Source organism: Nannospalax galili, unplaced genomic scaffold (assembly GCF_000622305.1).
Source record: "Nannospalax galili isolate Female #2095 unplaced genomic scaffold, S.galili_v1.0 scaffold45, whole genome shotgun sequence".
Taxonomy (NCBI): Eukaryota; Metazoa; Chordata; class Mammalia; order Rodentia; family Spalacidae; genus Nannospalax; species Nannospalax galili.
The window spans coordinates 6,528,800-6,545,303 of NW_008355775.1; the positions used below are offsets into that span (position 1 = coordinate 6,528,800).

Consider the following 16,504-nt stretch of genomic DNA (forward strand, 5'->3'; position numbering starts at 1 on the left):
TGTCCCCGACCGCTTTCCGTCTCGCCAGCAAGAACGACGCGGGAGGACAAATCAGGATCCTTCTGCAGCAGTTTATTTGAAGACTGAAGACCAAAGACCCCGAGAAGTGGGAGAGCTGTTGCTTATATACGCCCCAAAGGTCCCATTTGTGACGTATATGAAGCGGATTGGTTGCTGGAGATCATGCCACGGGAGGAGGCGGGGGAAAGCAGGCTCTTGTGCACGCCCCTTATGGGTGTGGCAGGATGTTTACTTTTAAGAAGGTCCGGATACCGGCGCCATCTTGTAATGGCGGTGGAGGCTGTGGCTCTCCACAAATAATCTCCCTGGGACGTGCTTCCCAGGAGCATCCCTTTTTAGTTCATCCCAGAGTAGGAAGTCTATGCTAGGTTAGGAAATCAGTCATCTTCCCTTATGGTCTGAATGTTTGTGAGCCCTCCAAGTTTATATACTGAAATCCAAACTCCTAGGGTGATGTTCATAGAAGGTGGGGGCTTTGGAGAAGACCTGGCCCCAGGTTGGGCTAGTGCCTGTTATGATTTGGCTGTGGTCTCAGTGTCTCTCAAGAGTCCGTTATGATTAAAGGCTGGGTCCCCTGAGTGACACTATTGAGAGGTAAAGAGATCTAGTGTGCCTCTTTAAGTCACGAGGAGGATGACCTGGGAGAGGACTGTAGGATGCCAATCCTTTCTCTGACTTCCTGTTTGGCTATGTGAGCTTTTCCACACACAGGAAAAAGCAGGATTTTCTACATTACAACCCTTGTGGAAATTGGTTTTATTTCAACATACCTAGAGGGACAGAAATAAATCATCCCAGAACATAGCAAGCCAAAGTAACCTTTTGGCTAGATGTAAAGAGAGCAAAGGCTTGGGCCCACTTGAGCCAAGCATCAGCTGATGACTATATTGCCAGGGCTCTGAAACAGGGTTCTTGGAAAAGCAGTGAATGACTAGACTTTCTGACGGTGACCTTAAGTAAATCATTGAATCTTTCTAAGGCTTTGTTTTCCCACAGCGACATTAATAGATTTGAATCAGCAAAGAAGTCCCCCTTGGGCTTTTAACTGTGTCTATTTTAGTGTTCAACTTGAAAGAAAATTGGGAAAAATTAATTGATCAGGTCTAACAGTTCAAAGTAAATATTCTATTTCAAATTGAATCCTGTAGTCACTAACATTTCTGAGAAAGTTAATAGAGTTTTCTCCTGTTTATTTATTTTTTTATTTTAATCATTGTCTCTAAATTGTATCTCAGCTTATAACCTTAACTATATATCAAATATGATATATCTCATGTATGATTACAGTCTACTGTAGTAAATCATAGGAATGTTTTCAGTTAATTGGAAAAGTCTTACATCACTAATTAACTCAGGCTGGCTTGGTATTTGTGAATCTCCTATCTCAGCTTCCAAAGTGCTAGGATTATTACATATATGCTACCATGCCTGGCTTGAATGCTTTTGTTTGTTTGTTTGTTTTGAGGCAGACGCTCATGTAACTCAGACTGATCTCAAACTCCCTGTTTATCTCAATTCCTGATCCTCCACCTTCTATCTCTTAAGTGCTAGAATTATGGGTATGTGTCACACACCTAGCTTTAGCTTTATTGAGTGCTTTATTTCTATATTTTAATGTGATCATCATGTTTGACTGTCAACTTTTTGTGTTTTGAGGAAATTTTAGGGGTTTTGTCTTCCTAAGGTAGATACCCCTAAACCCACTTTCACAGTTTGACATCTGGGAGGTGGCAGGCCCGTGACTTAGGTCCTGGTAATCAGACCCAAACTTGAGACTCTGCGAGGAGCAAGTCATAGGATGAAGCAAAGGGAAAGACCTTGGTCTGGTGGGGGCTGAGCCAGGACTCCGTTTGAAAGGGTGGGCTCATCTCCAGTGCTCCAGTGGGGTGACAGTACATAGCAGCAACAGCAGCAGCAGCTATGAGCTTCCAAATAAACTCTAATAAACCCCTTTCTGGCTTAAGCTAGATACGGTGAATTCTGGCTTAAGCTAGATACGGTTGCTGGTGAAGGAAAACATTGATGGATAGAGTTTATTTCTCAAGTAATCTCTCGTGTATCCAAGATCGAATTCTATATTCCAAAGCAAAAAATCGTCTTCCAGTAGTCTGCTTTTAACTCAAAAAAATTTTTTACTCCATATATACTATGGCTGATGTTTTAGCAAACAGTCATTTATTCATTCAACAAATCTTACACTCAGAGCTGAAAAGAATACAGGGCTTTGTAAGGCACCTCCCTGTCTCTGAAAGGCCCTACTTGCTTTAGACCTGAGCATCCAATCTGGGATAATGACATGATTATATTTATGTCTACATTAATGAGGACTCACCCTGTCCTAGGTACACGTTCAATTCATGGAATCCTTCCTATAACCTTTGGAGTAGGTACGTTTCTTATTCCTACTAGGAAAGCAAGGAACTTGCCCAAGCTAGGACCCTGTCCAAGGCACCTGGCTAGTGGTAGCAGAGCTGAGGGGCAGTGGCCTGACCCTGCTGAGCATCTGCATCGCATCATTAGCTCCCTGGCGATAGGCACTCCTAGCACTTAGAAGATGCCAGTTTAGCTTACCTCATTTATATTCTTCATGCTCAAAACTGCTTCCTCCTCATAGTAAAGTTTCAAGCCAACAGTGAAACCAGAAAAGACTCTAGACACATCTTGCCTTTTTCAAAAAGAAAAACTGAGTCCACAAAACAGACCAGTCCAAAAGGACTTCTTTAAATGCTTAGTCTCCCTGCCCCTGATGTTAACCCCTTACGGCTTATTAACACAACTGCCCAAATGAGCCTGTCACTTCCTGTTCAGAACCTTCCAGTGTCAGACAGGAGCTTGGCTGGGTGGCAGAGCACTTGCTTAGCATACACACAGTCCTCAGAGCTGAAAAGAAAAGAAAACAACACCCCTCACTGTCCTTTCATGGTTCAGAATAGAAGCCCAAACTCTTGCTAAGATGGATCGTCGTCGTGTCATCCTCTGGCTTTGCGTGTCTCAGCCCCTTCTCCTTCCCTGTGTCTCCAGAAACCCTGGCTTCTTGGTTTACTGACTTATTGTTTTTTTTTTTTTTGTTGTTGTTGTTGTTGTTGCTTTTTTTGTCTTTTTTTGAGACAGGGTCTCACTATAGTCCCAGCTGGCCTGGAACTCACTATGTAGACCAAGCTGGCCTTACAGAGAGATCCTCCTGCCTCTGCCTCCAGAATGCTAGGATCAAAGGTATGCACTACCATGCCTGGCTTACAACTCTATTTCTTAAGTCTTACTCTCTTCTATTTATTTATTTTTTGTTTTTTGCTTTGTTTTGTTTAGTTTCTTGGAGACAGGGTCTCCCTGATGTCTCAACTGGCTTGGAACTCACTATGTAGACCAAGCTGGCCTCCAATCTCAAAGAGATCCACCTGCCTCTGCCTCCCAAGTGCCGGAATTAAAGTCATGTGCCACCACACCAGGCACTTTTACAAAAATTTTTCTTAATTTATTATTTTCATGTGTATTTGTGTATTGCCTGCATGTAGGTAAGTGCACCCATGACGTGCAATGCCCATAGAGTTCAGAAGAGGCTGTTGGATCCCCTGGGACTGGAGTTATGGACAGTTGTGAGCTGCCATGTGGGTGCTGGGATTCGAACCCGGGTCTTCTGCAAGAACAACCAGTGTTCTTAACCGCCGAGCCATCTCTCCAGCCCTACCCCAGGTACTTTTATTTTTTGTTAAAAATATAATCTATGTGCTTATATATTATTAAAAATTTGAAATGAAGAACAAAATCTTTAGTGGTAAAATTTTTTAAATTTTACTTAAAAATTTTTTGGTTCCAGAATTTCATAAATGTGTTTTGATCACATTCAGACCCCCTTACCCTTCTCCAGCTCTTCCCCACTACCCCACCCTAATTTCATGTCCTCCATTATTATCTATCCTTTTCATTTATTTAGTACTTAATTTTTGTTTTTTTCTTTTTTATTGAATTTTTGTGAATTTCACACAATATATTTTGATCATATTTAGATCCCCTCCTGTATCTACATCCTCTTAATAGTCTCCACCAAATTTCCTGTTCTCTAATATATAATAATATACATTATATATAAAGGCCTGTAGAGTGTCATGTTTATGCCTTCAAATTCCTTCAGTGTGGGTTCATCCACTGGAGCCTGATCAACCTGCCAACAGTCTCACCCTTAAATAAGACTGAATATCCCCTTCCCAGTAGTCACTGATTGCCAACAGTTCCTTAGGTAAGGTTGGGGTTTCTTACCCACTTCACTGTGTCTGTGCTGGGATTTGTCTGGATTGAGCTTGCACAGGACTTGCGCATGCTGTCACCATTGCTGTGAGTGCATATGAGTAACCGACCAGCTGCCTAAGAAACTCTGTTTCCTTGTGGTCATCCACCCTCTTTGGCTCTTACAATCTTTCTGCCTCCTCCTCTGCGATGATCCCAGATCCTTCGGAAGAAGTTTGATACAGGTGTCCTATTCAGAGATAAGCAATCTGCAGCCTCTTATTCTCTGCACTTTGATCAGTTGTGGTTCTCTGCTAATTACCATCTGTGGTAACAGATGCTTCTCTACTGAGAGCTGAGAGAAGCATTAATCTATGGGTATGACAATAAGTAATTAGAAATCAGTTTAGCATTCTATTTAGCAGAATAATTATATTAGGCTTTCTCCCATGGCCTGTGGACTATCTATCCTCAAGTTCCTAGGCCTAATATCAATGTCAGATATGGGCTCCATCCTATGAAGTGGACCTTAAATTCAATTAGAAAGTGGTTGGTTACTCATAATATTTGTGCCGCTATTGTACTAGTGGATATAGTTGTTGTAGCTTGCAGGATTCACAGCTGGATAAGGTTCACGCTAAATTTTCTCTTCAGGAAGCTTACACAGCACCTTCCAGCACTATGAAAGTTAGACAATAGAGGAGCGGCTTTGAAGTCAGCACCAGCTTGATTTCTCCTTGTTTGTTCTACAGTTCATGTATGTAGTGCCTTCAACAATAGGATCTTACTGTGAAGCAACCAAGAGTAGGGGCAATGACTAGTATTATTTGAGGGTCTATGGAACCTCTGGTCAACAGCTTCAAGACAAGAAGTCTATCTCTGGCATTGAGTGTTTACGTTACTAGTCTCTAGTGTCTAGTAGGGGCAGCGTCTCTGTTTCCCCATATTTTCTCCTCCCTCTTCTTGGGGTACCCGCACCCATGCAGCACCCATGCCCTCTGAGGTCCCAGGGCTGACAAACCAACAGAATACCTTCTATTTTCAGTTTTGCATAGTTTATCACATCCGGGAAAGGGTGACTTACAAAGGCATGAGTTCTCATAGGCTTATATTTGAACTGCTAACCACAGCCCCACAGCCTCCATCAGCTTTTCTCTCACTGCCTGGCCCCTTGGGTAGCATCTCACCATGTGGTTGGAATGCCTTGTTGCCACACTCACCCCTGCTCAATATGGCCGTGGCTCCTCCCCTTCATGCAACTGATTGGGTGAGAGAGGTGATGGGCTTCTGCCTGCTTGACTCTTTCCGCAGAGCCTGGGAAGGAGACGGGACAATGGCTTGTATCATAGTGGTCAGAGGGAGAAACTTCAGGTTACAGTCCCCCTATTATAAGGTAACTCCTTTTAATCTCTTTGTAATGAGTATGTATGTACTTTAAGAATCTATAGTGGCAGATTCCTATATAGCTTTTTCTAAAGGCCTTTAGTGTTACCCCTTCTCACATTCCCGCCTCCTCTGCTGTACCCTCTCTTTCTCCACCCCATTTAACACTTCCTACTCTATTATTCCCCTTTCCTCCTTCAGATCACTGCATTCTACCTCCTCTCCCACGAAGGCCCCCTCACCCACCCAACCATGACCATTTGTTAGTTTCTTGACCTCATGAATATCTAAAAATTCAAAGCTAACATCCAGCTATTAAAAAGAGCATATGATGTTTTTCTCTCTGGGTCTGTGTAACCTCACACAGGATGATTGTTTTCTGTTCCATCCATTTACTTGTGAATTTCATAAACTAATTTTTTAAAGAATGAAATAATATTCCATTGTGTATAACACACCTTCATTATCCATTCATCATCAGCTGATTGACATTTAGGTTGCTTCTAATTTATTTTTTAAAATATTTTATTTATTATTTTATGTGTATGAGTACATTGCCTGCATGTGTGTAAGTGCACCCATGTTGTGCAATGTCCAAGGAGGTCAAAAGAGGGGGCATTGGATTCCCTGGAACTAGAGTTATAGACAGTTGTTAGCTGCTAGGTGGGTGCTGGGAATTGAACTTGGGTCCTCTGAAAGAGCAGCCACTGCTCTTAACCACTGAGCCATCTCTCCAGCCCTGTTTCCAATTTCTGACTATTATGAAAATGACAGCAATGAACATAGATAAAGAAGTATTTCTGTAATAGAGTATAGAGTCTTTGGGGTTTTAAAGAGTTTTTTTTAGACCTATTAATTTGTGGGTGTGGGGGTTCAATTTTTTAAAAAGACCTGTTTCAATCTGTGCCTCCCAAGTATTCCTGGGTGTGAATCCACACATGCCCTGAAGTCTGGTCAACCTACCAGGCATCATACCAGTAAGGAAAACTGAGCCTTCCTCTCCCAGCATCCTTCAGTAGCCTATAGATTCTCAGCTAGGGTTGGGGCTTCCTGCTCATTTCCCCCCATCCATACTGGGCCCCTCTCTGGCTTGTGGGTTCATATGTGCAACTACCCTGTGGTGTCCAGACAACATAGTTTCCTCATATTCATCTACCACCTCGGGCTCTTACAAGCTTTCTGCTCCCTCTTCCTCAATGATCCCCAAACCTTTTTTTTAAAGTTTCTATTCTATCACCCCTCATAAAAGAATCTTATTTTGCAACTGATAGATATTATTAAAGAATTCCAGAACTGATCAATACAGAGAATAAGTGTCTGTGAGGTGCTTAATACTAAGTGACACACCTTCAATGCAACCTCTACACACAGGATGAATGCACCTCTTAACTCTCACCAGAGAAGTATCCTTATGTAGCAGATGGTGATTAACACAGAAACCCACAATTGGCCAATGTGCAGAGAACAAGAGGTCACAGAGCGCTTATTCCTATAGGACGCCTATTTTAAACCTCTGCCTCCGAAAGCTCAGGGATCATTGCAGAATAGGAGGCAGAAAGACTGGAAGAGCCAGAGGGGCTGGATGAGCACAAGGAAACAGCCTTCCAGACAGCTGGTCATTTACTCATATGAACTCACAGCAATGGTGACAGCATGCACAAATCCTATGCAAGCTCAAATCTGACAAAATCCCAGCATAGACATAGGGAAGGTGGATAAGAAGTCCCAACCCAATCTAAGGGACTTTTGGCAATTGATGGCTGTTGGGAAGGGGAGAGACAGTGTCTCACAGGGATGGACTGTTGGTGGGTCCAGTGGATGGGCCCACACTGAAGGACATTTGAGGACACAAATTAGAGTCTGTAGGCCATATTATTTATTTATTTATTTATTCTTTCTTTCTTTATTTATTTATATATTATTTTTATTTTGCCTTTTTGAGACAGGGTCTCCCTGCAGCCCCAGCTGGCCTGGAACTCACTATGTAGACCACGCTGGCCTTGAACTCATGAAGATCTGCATGCCTCTGTCTCCTAAGTGTTGGAACTAAAGGTGTGTTCCACCATGCCCAGCTCAAGAGAGTACATTAAATTGGGCGGAAGACAGTCGGGGAGGGTGGTGCAGAAAGGGGAGGGAATCTAAATACCACCAAACTATAGTTTTAAAATTGCAAAAGTTCTGTTTATTTATTTATTTTTTGGTATTTTTGAGACAGGGTCTCCCTTTAGCCCCAGCTAGCCTGGAACTTGCTATGTAGACCAGGCTAGAAATTCAGTTTGAAAAAGATCCCAAGCTGGATGTGATGTCTCACACCTCCAATTCCAGCATTCAGAAAGCAGAGGCGGGAGCATTGATGCAAGTTTGGGGCTAGCATGGTGTCTCCTGATTGGCTAGTTCCTCCAATGGGTGGGGCCTGCTGCAGAGTGTGGACTATGGGGGTGTGGCTGGGAGCCATCTTGGAATGGAAGCCTTGAGCCCAGCTGGAGAAGCCGTAAGCCATGGGGAAGCACGTGAGCCGTGGGACCACAGCGAGCAACAGCTAAAAGACAGAATGGACTGACTTCTAATGGACCTGGGGCGATCACTGGCCCCAGAGGCATGAGAGAATTATGGGTGTGGCACAGTCTGATAAGGCGGGCTCTGAGGTGTGGCACAGGGCTAGGCACTGGGTACTCATTCCTTTGTAAGTTAATAAATACACATAAAATATATTATATGGTTAGTCTGATCACGCAGGAGACCCAGAGAGAATTTGGGTCTACATAGTGAGATCCTGTTTCAACAAAACAGAAACCCACAGAGCTGGGCCTAGGGCTCAGTTGGTAAAGACCATACCACAGAAGGTGGGGACCTGAGTTTGGATCCCCAGCACATATGTAAAAGCCTGGTATAGTAGCATGTGTCTGTAACCCCAGTGCTGGGATGGAGGTGAAGGGGAACAGTGTGTGTGGAGGGGGTGAGGTGTGGAAACAAGTGTATCCCTGGTTCATTGACCATCCAGTCTGGCTGAGTTGTTAAGCTCCAGGTTTAGTGAGAGATTGACCCTATCTCAAAAAATAAGGTGGAGAACAATAGAGGAAAACACCTGACATTGATTTCTGCCTTACACACATGTACACACCCACAAGAACACAACATACACCACGTGCATGTGCATGTACAAAACTAACGAATCAAACAAGCAAACAAATGGTAATGATGTGCTTTTAGAGGATCCCTTTTTTTCTCATCACTCATCATTTTGAATCCCAACTTTCTCCTCTATCCTAAGTGCTTCCTCCATCTACTCTGGTCTGGGCCTTCTGCCTTCCATTCCTAATGCTCCTCCCCCCAACTGTCACCCAGAAGTGTCCACAACTTCAGTGTCATGGAGCCAGCACATCACTCATCATGTGTTCCTCTACCCATCTCTGTGTACCACTCAAATGCACCACCCAAATACAGAGACTCGGAATGAAACGTGCTGGCCAGAGTAGTCAGCTTTCCCTGGCTCCTTTCTCTAAAGTAGCTAATAAAAAGCCCTGGGATCAGGCAGATGTGTACCCTTCTAAAACTCTTCTCAACATTTTTATCATTGATTGAACAAAGTATGTGTCCATCTTCAAGGCAGCTGACTGTACAGCCAAAATGGGTTGCTTAACTTTGCTTACCATTTTGCACAAGGTGTCAGATCATGGCTGTGACCGTTGCAAAGCAGGAATTGTTTTTCCAGCTGACCTTCACCCCTAGCTTCTCCACATCTCTTGGATCCCTTCCAGGTAGTTTCTACACCAGTGATTTGCAGGTCTGCATTTGTGATTCACCCCACAGCAAGGTTTATCACAGGGCCATCTGCTCTTCTTGATAACTCTCTAGGACAGCAAATAGCTACTGTGGAACTGGAAAGAGCTGGTTCAAACCAGTTTCTCTTAATGTCCCTGATCCTCCCTACCCCCTTCTCCTCCTCCTTCTTTTTGACAAGCAATTACCTTCTTCCTAGTTTCTTCCAATCAAATAAGAGCCTCTGGAAATCATAGCTTAGGAAAAGCCTCTCATTTTTATATCCTAACATATTTAAGATAAATTATAAGTAGTAATTTAACATTTAATATGCATTAATATTTTTTTGCCTCTAAAAATTAAGAAGATGTTCCTGCATTGCTAAAATTAATTCTGATTTCTTATGACCTGGTTCATATTCAAATTCTCCTAGTTTTTCCCGTGTGGTCTTTTACAGTCAGCTCCAATCCAAGACCACATAGTGCTTTAATTTATCATAATACTCATGTCTTAGGTTCCCAGAACCCAGTGAATATTGCAATTTGCAGGTGCTCACCTCCTTATGGCAGAGTATCTGTATGTAACCTATAGGTATGCTTCCATATACCCCCAATCATCTCTAGATTACTTATAATGCCCAATACCGTGCGGATTCTATGTACATAACTGTACCTGAACAGTGGCCATCGAGCCAGGGTAATGATACTAGTGATCTCAGGGCTCTGTCTGGGTCCTAGCTGGGTATAGCTCCCTCTCATAACACCTTAAACCTAAATAAACATGGCAGACTGGAGTCCTGAATGTCACCGAGTCTCCCTTGTAATGTGTGCATATGTGGGGAAAAGGTTGGGCTAAAGTAGTTCAAGACCCCCTTCCTGGGGGTCTTAACACTGTCTCCATTTGCTTCCACCTTCATTTGGACTAGAGTATTTGTGTGTATACATACATTTACACTTTTTTTCTTTTTTGGTGTTTTTGAGACAGGGTATCCCTGTAGCCCCAGATGACCTGGAACTCACTATGTAGACCAGGCTGGCCTTAAACTTGCAGAGATCTGCCTGCTTCTGCCTCCCAAGTACTGGGATTAAAGGCATGTACCACCACACCCAGCTTACGTTTAAAAAAAATATGATAAATTTTATTACTATTTTTCTTTTATGGCTTTTCCTTCATGGATTTATGGTCAAAACTATGATCAGCTTTAAATTTATTTTAAGAGTGAGAAAGAGCACATGAACATGCCAGATGGTTGACCAGTTGCCCATCACTAACTAGCCCAGTTTCTCCTTGCTAATTTGAAATGCTCTTTGTCATGAGTTTATGTGGTGTGGACTATATCTATATTAGTCTCTTCCATTGCTTTTTTATACAAGTAGCTTGTGGTTTTAATGGCTCTGTTGCATGAGAGATTGCCTGGCAAGGCCACATCTGCCTATCTTCCTTTTTCTAATTTTACCTTGATCCCAATAGTTTGGTTTTTTTTTTTCATATGATTTTGAGAGTTTGCATATCTTTTCCCCTTCACTAGTTATATTACAGTTGTTAATTTAGAACAACTCGACATCTTACTTTGAGTATGGGCATGTATTTAGTGAAGTCTTAATCTGCACCCTCCAATAGCATCCCCTAATCTCCTTCAATAGTTCTTGTACATTTCTTGCTAACTTATCTATTTATTATTATTATTTGTTGTTGCTGCTGTTTTTTAATTTTTTATTTCTTTTTATTTTATGTGTATGCATGTTATGCCTACATGTATGTACATGCACCCATGTTATGTACTACCTGTGGAGGACAGAAGAGGACACAGGATCCCCTGGAACTGGAGTTACAATCAGTTGTTAGTCACCATGTGGATGCTAGGATTCGAACCTGCATTTTCTGCAAAAGCAGCCAGAGCTGTCAACTGCTGAGCCATCTCTCCAGCTCCTTATTTATTATTTTTGTTTTATGTGTGTCCGTGTATTGCCTGCATGTGTATGAGAGCACCCGTGTCATGCAGTACCCACAGAGGTCAGAAGAGGGTGTCAGATCCATGGAACTGGAGTTACAAATGCCTGTTAGCTGCTATGTGGGAGCTGGGAACTGAACCCAGGTCCTCTGAAAAAGCAGCCAATGCGCTTAACTGCTGAGCCATCTCTCCAGTCCCCCATTTCTAAGTTTTGTTCCTAGGTAGTTATTTTGCTAAGAATATGAAATAAACATTTTTCCATATGCTTTCAAAATAGTTGTCAACTGTATATAGAAAAGCAATGACTTAGTTATATAAAAAAGGTTGTCCTCATGTTACTGAATTATCTTTTTTAATAGCTTTTGAAAAATTTTAAAATTTTATTTTTAATGTGTATGAGTGTATTGCCTGCATGTGTGTAAGTGCACCCGGGTCCTGAAATGCCCTTTAATTATCTATGATTTGTAATAACGTTTTGGATGATCTCCCTGAGATTTCAAACTATGTAACTATTTCATCTACTTAACAATTTTATCTCTGTTTTTTCAGTATTTTTAATTATCTAAATATGTTGTCTAGTATTGCCAGAGGAGGGGCCGTGGATAAGTTCTGGGCTTTGTTTTAGGGGCATCACTTTTTAAATGGAGTTGAAATACTTTCCTGTTATATGTACTATTGGTATTTGACCTGTGATCCAAACACTATATAGTTTTGGAATCTTTCCATGTAGGAAATCTGTCTTTAAAAAGTGTTTGCATCCAGAGGTAATCACACACCTATAATCTCAGCACTTAGGAAATTGAGGCAGTTGAATCAAGAGTTCAGTGATGGCCTGGACTATATACTGAGGCTCTTTCAAAAGCATTTTTTTTTCAAAAGTTTCAGGTGTTGCTCAGTGACAGAGTATCTGCTTTGCATGTGCAATATTACTTTATTGTTATGTCTGCTTCTCTCTTGGGAGTTTGGTCAACTTCAGTGTCACCAACATCTTGGTCAAGGCCATTGCATTTCTACACCCAAGGTGAGATCTGCATGTTTAGCAAAGCAGGGTGACTTTTGTCCTATCAATAATGTTCCAACTACACGTTGTCAAAGCAAAGCAGCACACACAGTGAGGTTATTGACTAGTCGTATTGACCAGTTTTCAGTGGCCGCACAGTTTCTTCAGTTGAGCACAATGCACATTGCTGCTGAGATCCATCTTCATGCCAAACCTCATCTTGTTGTTCCTCGTGTTCTGAGTATCTTCTTAAGCTTCAGTTTCCTTGTTATTATCCCATGATAATCACATTCTGAAAAATTCATTTTAATTATGTTTTTGCAGATGTCACAACTGTCAATTATTTGAAATACTGATGAATGGCTTTATTCTTCCTGGAAGCACAAATGAGCTATTCTTTGTTAATATGAGTCTCAACTGATTTTGCTTTTTCAGAGGTTGATGGCTGTACATTGAAAAACACTTCGTTAACCATGTATCATGCCATTTATTTTTCAAATGTGTTGCATCACTTCCAGACTGAATGCTGTGCTGGTGTAGACCCCAGAAGTCAGTTCCCAGTGTGGCCTCTCCATTCCTGCTCTTCTCACCATGCCATACAGTCCCCTCTTCACATGACCTTCAGCTATTTAGCAGATGGTTAAGGGGTAAGAAGTCCACCTTGGAGTCTAGGTTCAATACCAGGCACTAAGTATAGGCAGAGGCTTTGATCCAGAGTGTAAGCCACCGTGAGGATGAGGGGATTGGAAACTTACATGGATACACTGCACTGTTCCATGTGTGATGAACGCCTAGCATTTGCCAGGAGCTATTTTAAATATCTTTGTGTCTTTTTAAATCCTCATAGCACCTCAGTGAGGACGCTTCCATTGTTCCCCTCATATCACAGGAGAGGATGTTAAGACAAGGAAGTTAAGTGTCTATCACACAGATGATATACATCCAATTACATCTTTTGGTTCAGAGGATATGAAGAACATATGTCTAGGAAGGCCTAACAGCTATCTTTAAGTTTTGAAGAATTATTCATTGTGCTCAATTGATGAAACTGTGCAGCCACTGAAAATTGTGGACAGTAAGACTTCAATAATCTCATTGTGTATACAGTTTGGCTTTGCTTTGATGCTGTGTGGTTGGAACATTATTGACAGGACAAAAGTCATCCTGCTTTGTTAAAAACTGTAGGTTTGTTCTGTGGGAACTATAATATTTGGATCAGCAAGTGAAGGCTGTTGATTAGTAGATTTCTGGTTACTGTGGAATCACTTTCCAAGGATGAGAGTTATCTTAAAAAGAAGTAAGTGATCCTGAGTGGCAGTGAGGTACTGCAGGAAAGCTCCAGGGACTGGACAGTCCTGGCTGGAGAGGCCAGCAAAAATAGGCAGGCATTTAAAATCAGTGGGTCATATTGGTCAGCCTTAAGAACCCCAAAATCTTGATATGATTGTAACTAATTCACTCTCTACTTTGCATCAGGTGGTGTTATGTAAAGCACTACCAGTGAATGAATTCTAGGTGGTTAACATTACAGAAACAACCATACCAGGACTGAAAGATTACTTCATTCTAACAAAAATTAATAAAAATACTTTAAACTCAATAATTTATTATAGATTTTATGAATAACTAAAAGAGGAATTTGAAGGCTCCAAATACAAAGAAATGTTAAACATATAAGGAGACAAAATGCTAATTACCTAGATTCAGTCATTATAGATTTTGTATTATATAATATACCCCATGAGTATATACAATTATTGCATTCCAATTAGAGAAAAAAATAAAGTGAATACTGGTCTCAGACTCAGCTACAGAAACATGTGGATAGACCTTGTCAAAGCAAAGCTGTGTTCATGGTAGAGGCAGCACAGAACAGGGTTGAGAGCTAGAGAATGTCTGGTCACTGTGTTTGCTTCATTAGACCTCAGTTTCCTCACCTGTAAACTACTATGTTAAAAATAAAACAATCAGGCTGGGCGTGGTGGTGCACGCCTTTAATCCCAGCACTTGGGAGGCAGAGGCAGGCAGATCTCTATGAGTTTGAGGCCAGCCTGATCTACATAGTGAGTTCCAGGACAGCTGAGGCTACAGGGAGACCGTGTCTCAAAAAAGACAAAAACAAAACAATCTCAGTTTAAATCCCTTTGGTGATGTAGATATGAGGGTGTAAAACAAAGCTGGAACGTAATAATCAATAAATATTTGTTGTTATATTCCCAAGAATGTCTCTGAAATTTCAGCACTCAAATAGGATAAAAGGGAAATTATTTGTAATTTTACTAATTACTGCACAATGACACATTGTTTTGATGGAGAGAAATGGGCACACAGTATACAACACAAACATAAATCAAGAAAATACTAGATCAAGATGGAGTTGAGCTCTGACTGCTGCTAAGGTCTTCTAAGACTGTTACCTGCTTTTATTTACTTTAATCAGTAGCTGTTTCATTGAGCACTTAGGAGTATGTCCAGCATGAGGCTAAAGAAGAAAGAATGTAAGAATAATATTACGTGGCCCTTGGCCTTCAGTAGTTTATAATCTAGCTATGTGTGCTTAGAGAGACCCACTTAAAAATTCTAGGACCTTTAAACACAAATCATGTTTGAAAGTAATCACTTTGGGACGTTATACCCTGATTTCAATAATGCTGCCATTTCTCAGAATAGTTTTTGCCTCTTTTCTACTGAGATTATGTTTGTAGCCATGATAGAAATCATTTAAGAAAAGTGGACTGAATGCTTTATTTCAGAGTGATGCTCCATCTTCCTTAAGCTCCTCGTTTAGACACCCGAATTATTCACTAGGGTTGCTTCTCTCTGACTTCTGGTTATTTTTAAATGTCAGATCCACCCTGAAAAATCAAGTTTGGCTATGTCTGGTGATCCTTAAAAAAATGGACAGTGGATACAGAGTGTGTGGGGATCCAAGGGCTTCTCACTTTTCTGAATCTTCCACAGCCAATAAGCAGGGGCTCAGGAGGGATGTGTTGCTACAACTGAAGGAACTAGAGCTCACGGGCTGCTTAGCATCTGGACGATCAGGGCAGAATGAGGACAGCTGTGAGGAAGGTTCCAGGTGGGACTTGAAGTCATTTCTTTCTGTTCTGTTGCTTCAGATTTTTCTTTCTCTGCTTCTTACACATCAGGCTTTGATAGTGAAGGGCAGAAAGGTCTTCCTGAAGCTGGATGCAGATTCTCCCAGTACTCCCGTCTAGCCCTGGGTTGGAAAATATGTATCATTAATTAAAAGATCCATACTTATTGTATAAGTCCTATATATCACATGTGCATATATAAAACTGTGCGGGGGGAGGGATCTTTCAGAGACAGAGTCTCCCTGTAGCCCCAGCTGGCCAAGAACTTACTATGTAGACCAGTTTGGCCTTGAACTCATAGACATCCAACTCCCTCTGCCTCCTGAGTGCTGGGACTAAAGGCATGCACCACCATGCCTGGCCTGGTTTTACATTTTTAGAAGCAAACTATAAGCAAAGCCTGGAAGATTTAATTGAGATTACAGAAGGTTATAATGATTATAAACCTTAATGATATAAAAATAATGGTATAACATAAAGAAGTCCCCCAAAATGTGGCTGGGAGATGTCATTCAGTAAAGTACTTGCCACTCAAACATTAGGACCTGAGTTCAATCCCCAGCATCCACGTAAAAAGCCAGGTGTGGGAGCTGAAGAGATGGCTCAGAGATTAAGAGCACTAACTGCTCTTACAGAGGACCCAGGTTCGATTCCCAGTACCCACATGGCAGCTAACAACCATCTGTAACTCCAGTTCCAGGAGATCGGACGCCCTCTTCTGACCTGCATGGGCATTGCACGACATAGATGCACCTACGTATATGCAGGCAATGCACTCATACCCATAAAATAAAAATAATAAATATTTTTTTAAAAGTCAGGACTGGTAGTGTATGTTTGTAATCCCAGTGCTGGGGAGGCAGACAGGTGGGTCTTTGGGGCACACTGGCCAGCCAGCCTAACCTAATTGATGAGCCCCAGGTTCAATGAGAGACCCTGTCTCAGAAAACCAAGGTGCATGATACCTGAAGAGGAAAAATACCTGAGGTTGTTCTCCGGTTCCATGAGCACACGTGCATCCAATATCACACACACACACACACACACACACACACACACACACACACACAC

The 16,504-nt window shown here is 41.8% G+C and overlaps 1 protein-coding gene across 1 annotated transcript in view; it reads right to left on the reverse strand.

Annotated features, from left to right (window-relative positions):
• Positions 1 to 14,588: 14,588 nt before the first annotated feature.
• Positions 14,589 to 16,504, reverse strand: part of Bhmt2 (betaine--homocysteine S-methyltransferase 2) — a 16,883-nt gene continuing 14,967 nt past the window's right edge. Inside the window, exon 8 of the mRNA XM_008853335.3 lies at positions 14,589 to 15,555. Within this exon, the coding sequence (XP_008851557.1) occupies positions 15,474 to 15,555 (82 nt within the window). The 3' untranslated portion in view covers positions 14,589 to 15,473. The remainder of the gene's footprint in view (positions 15,556 to 16,504) is intronic.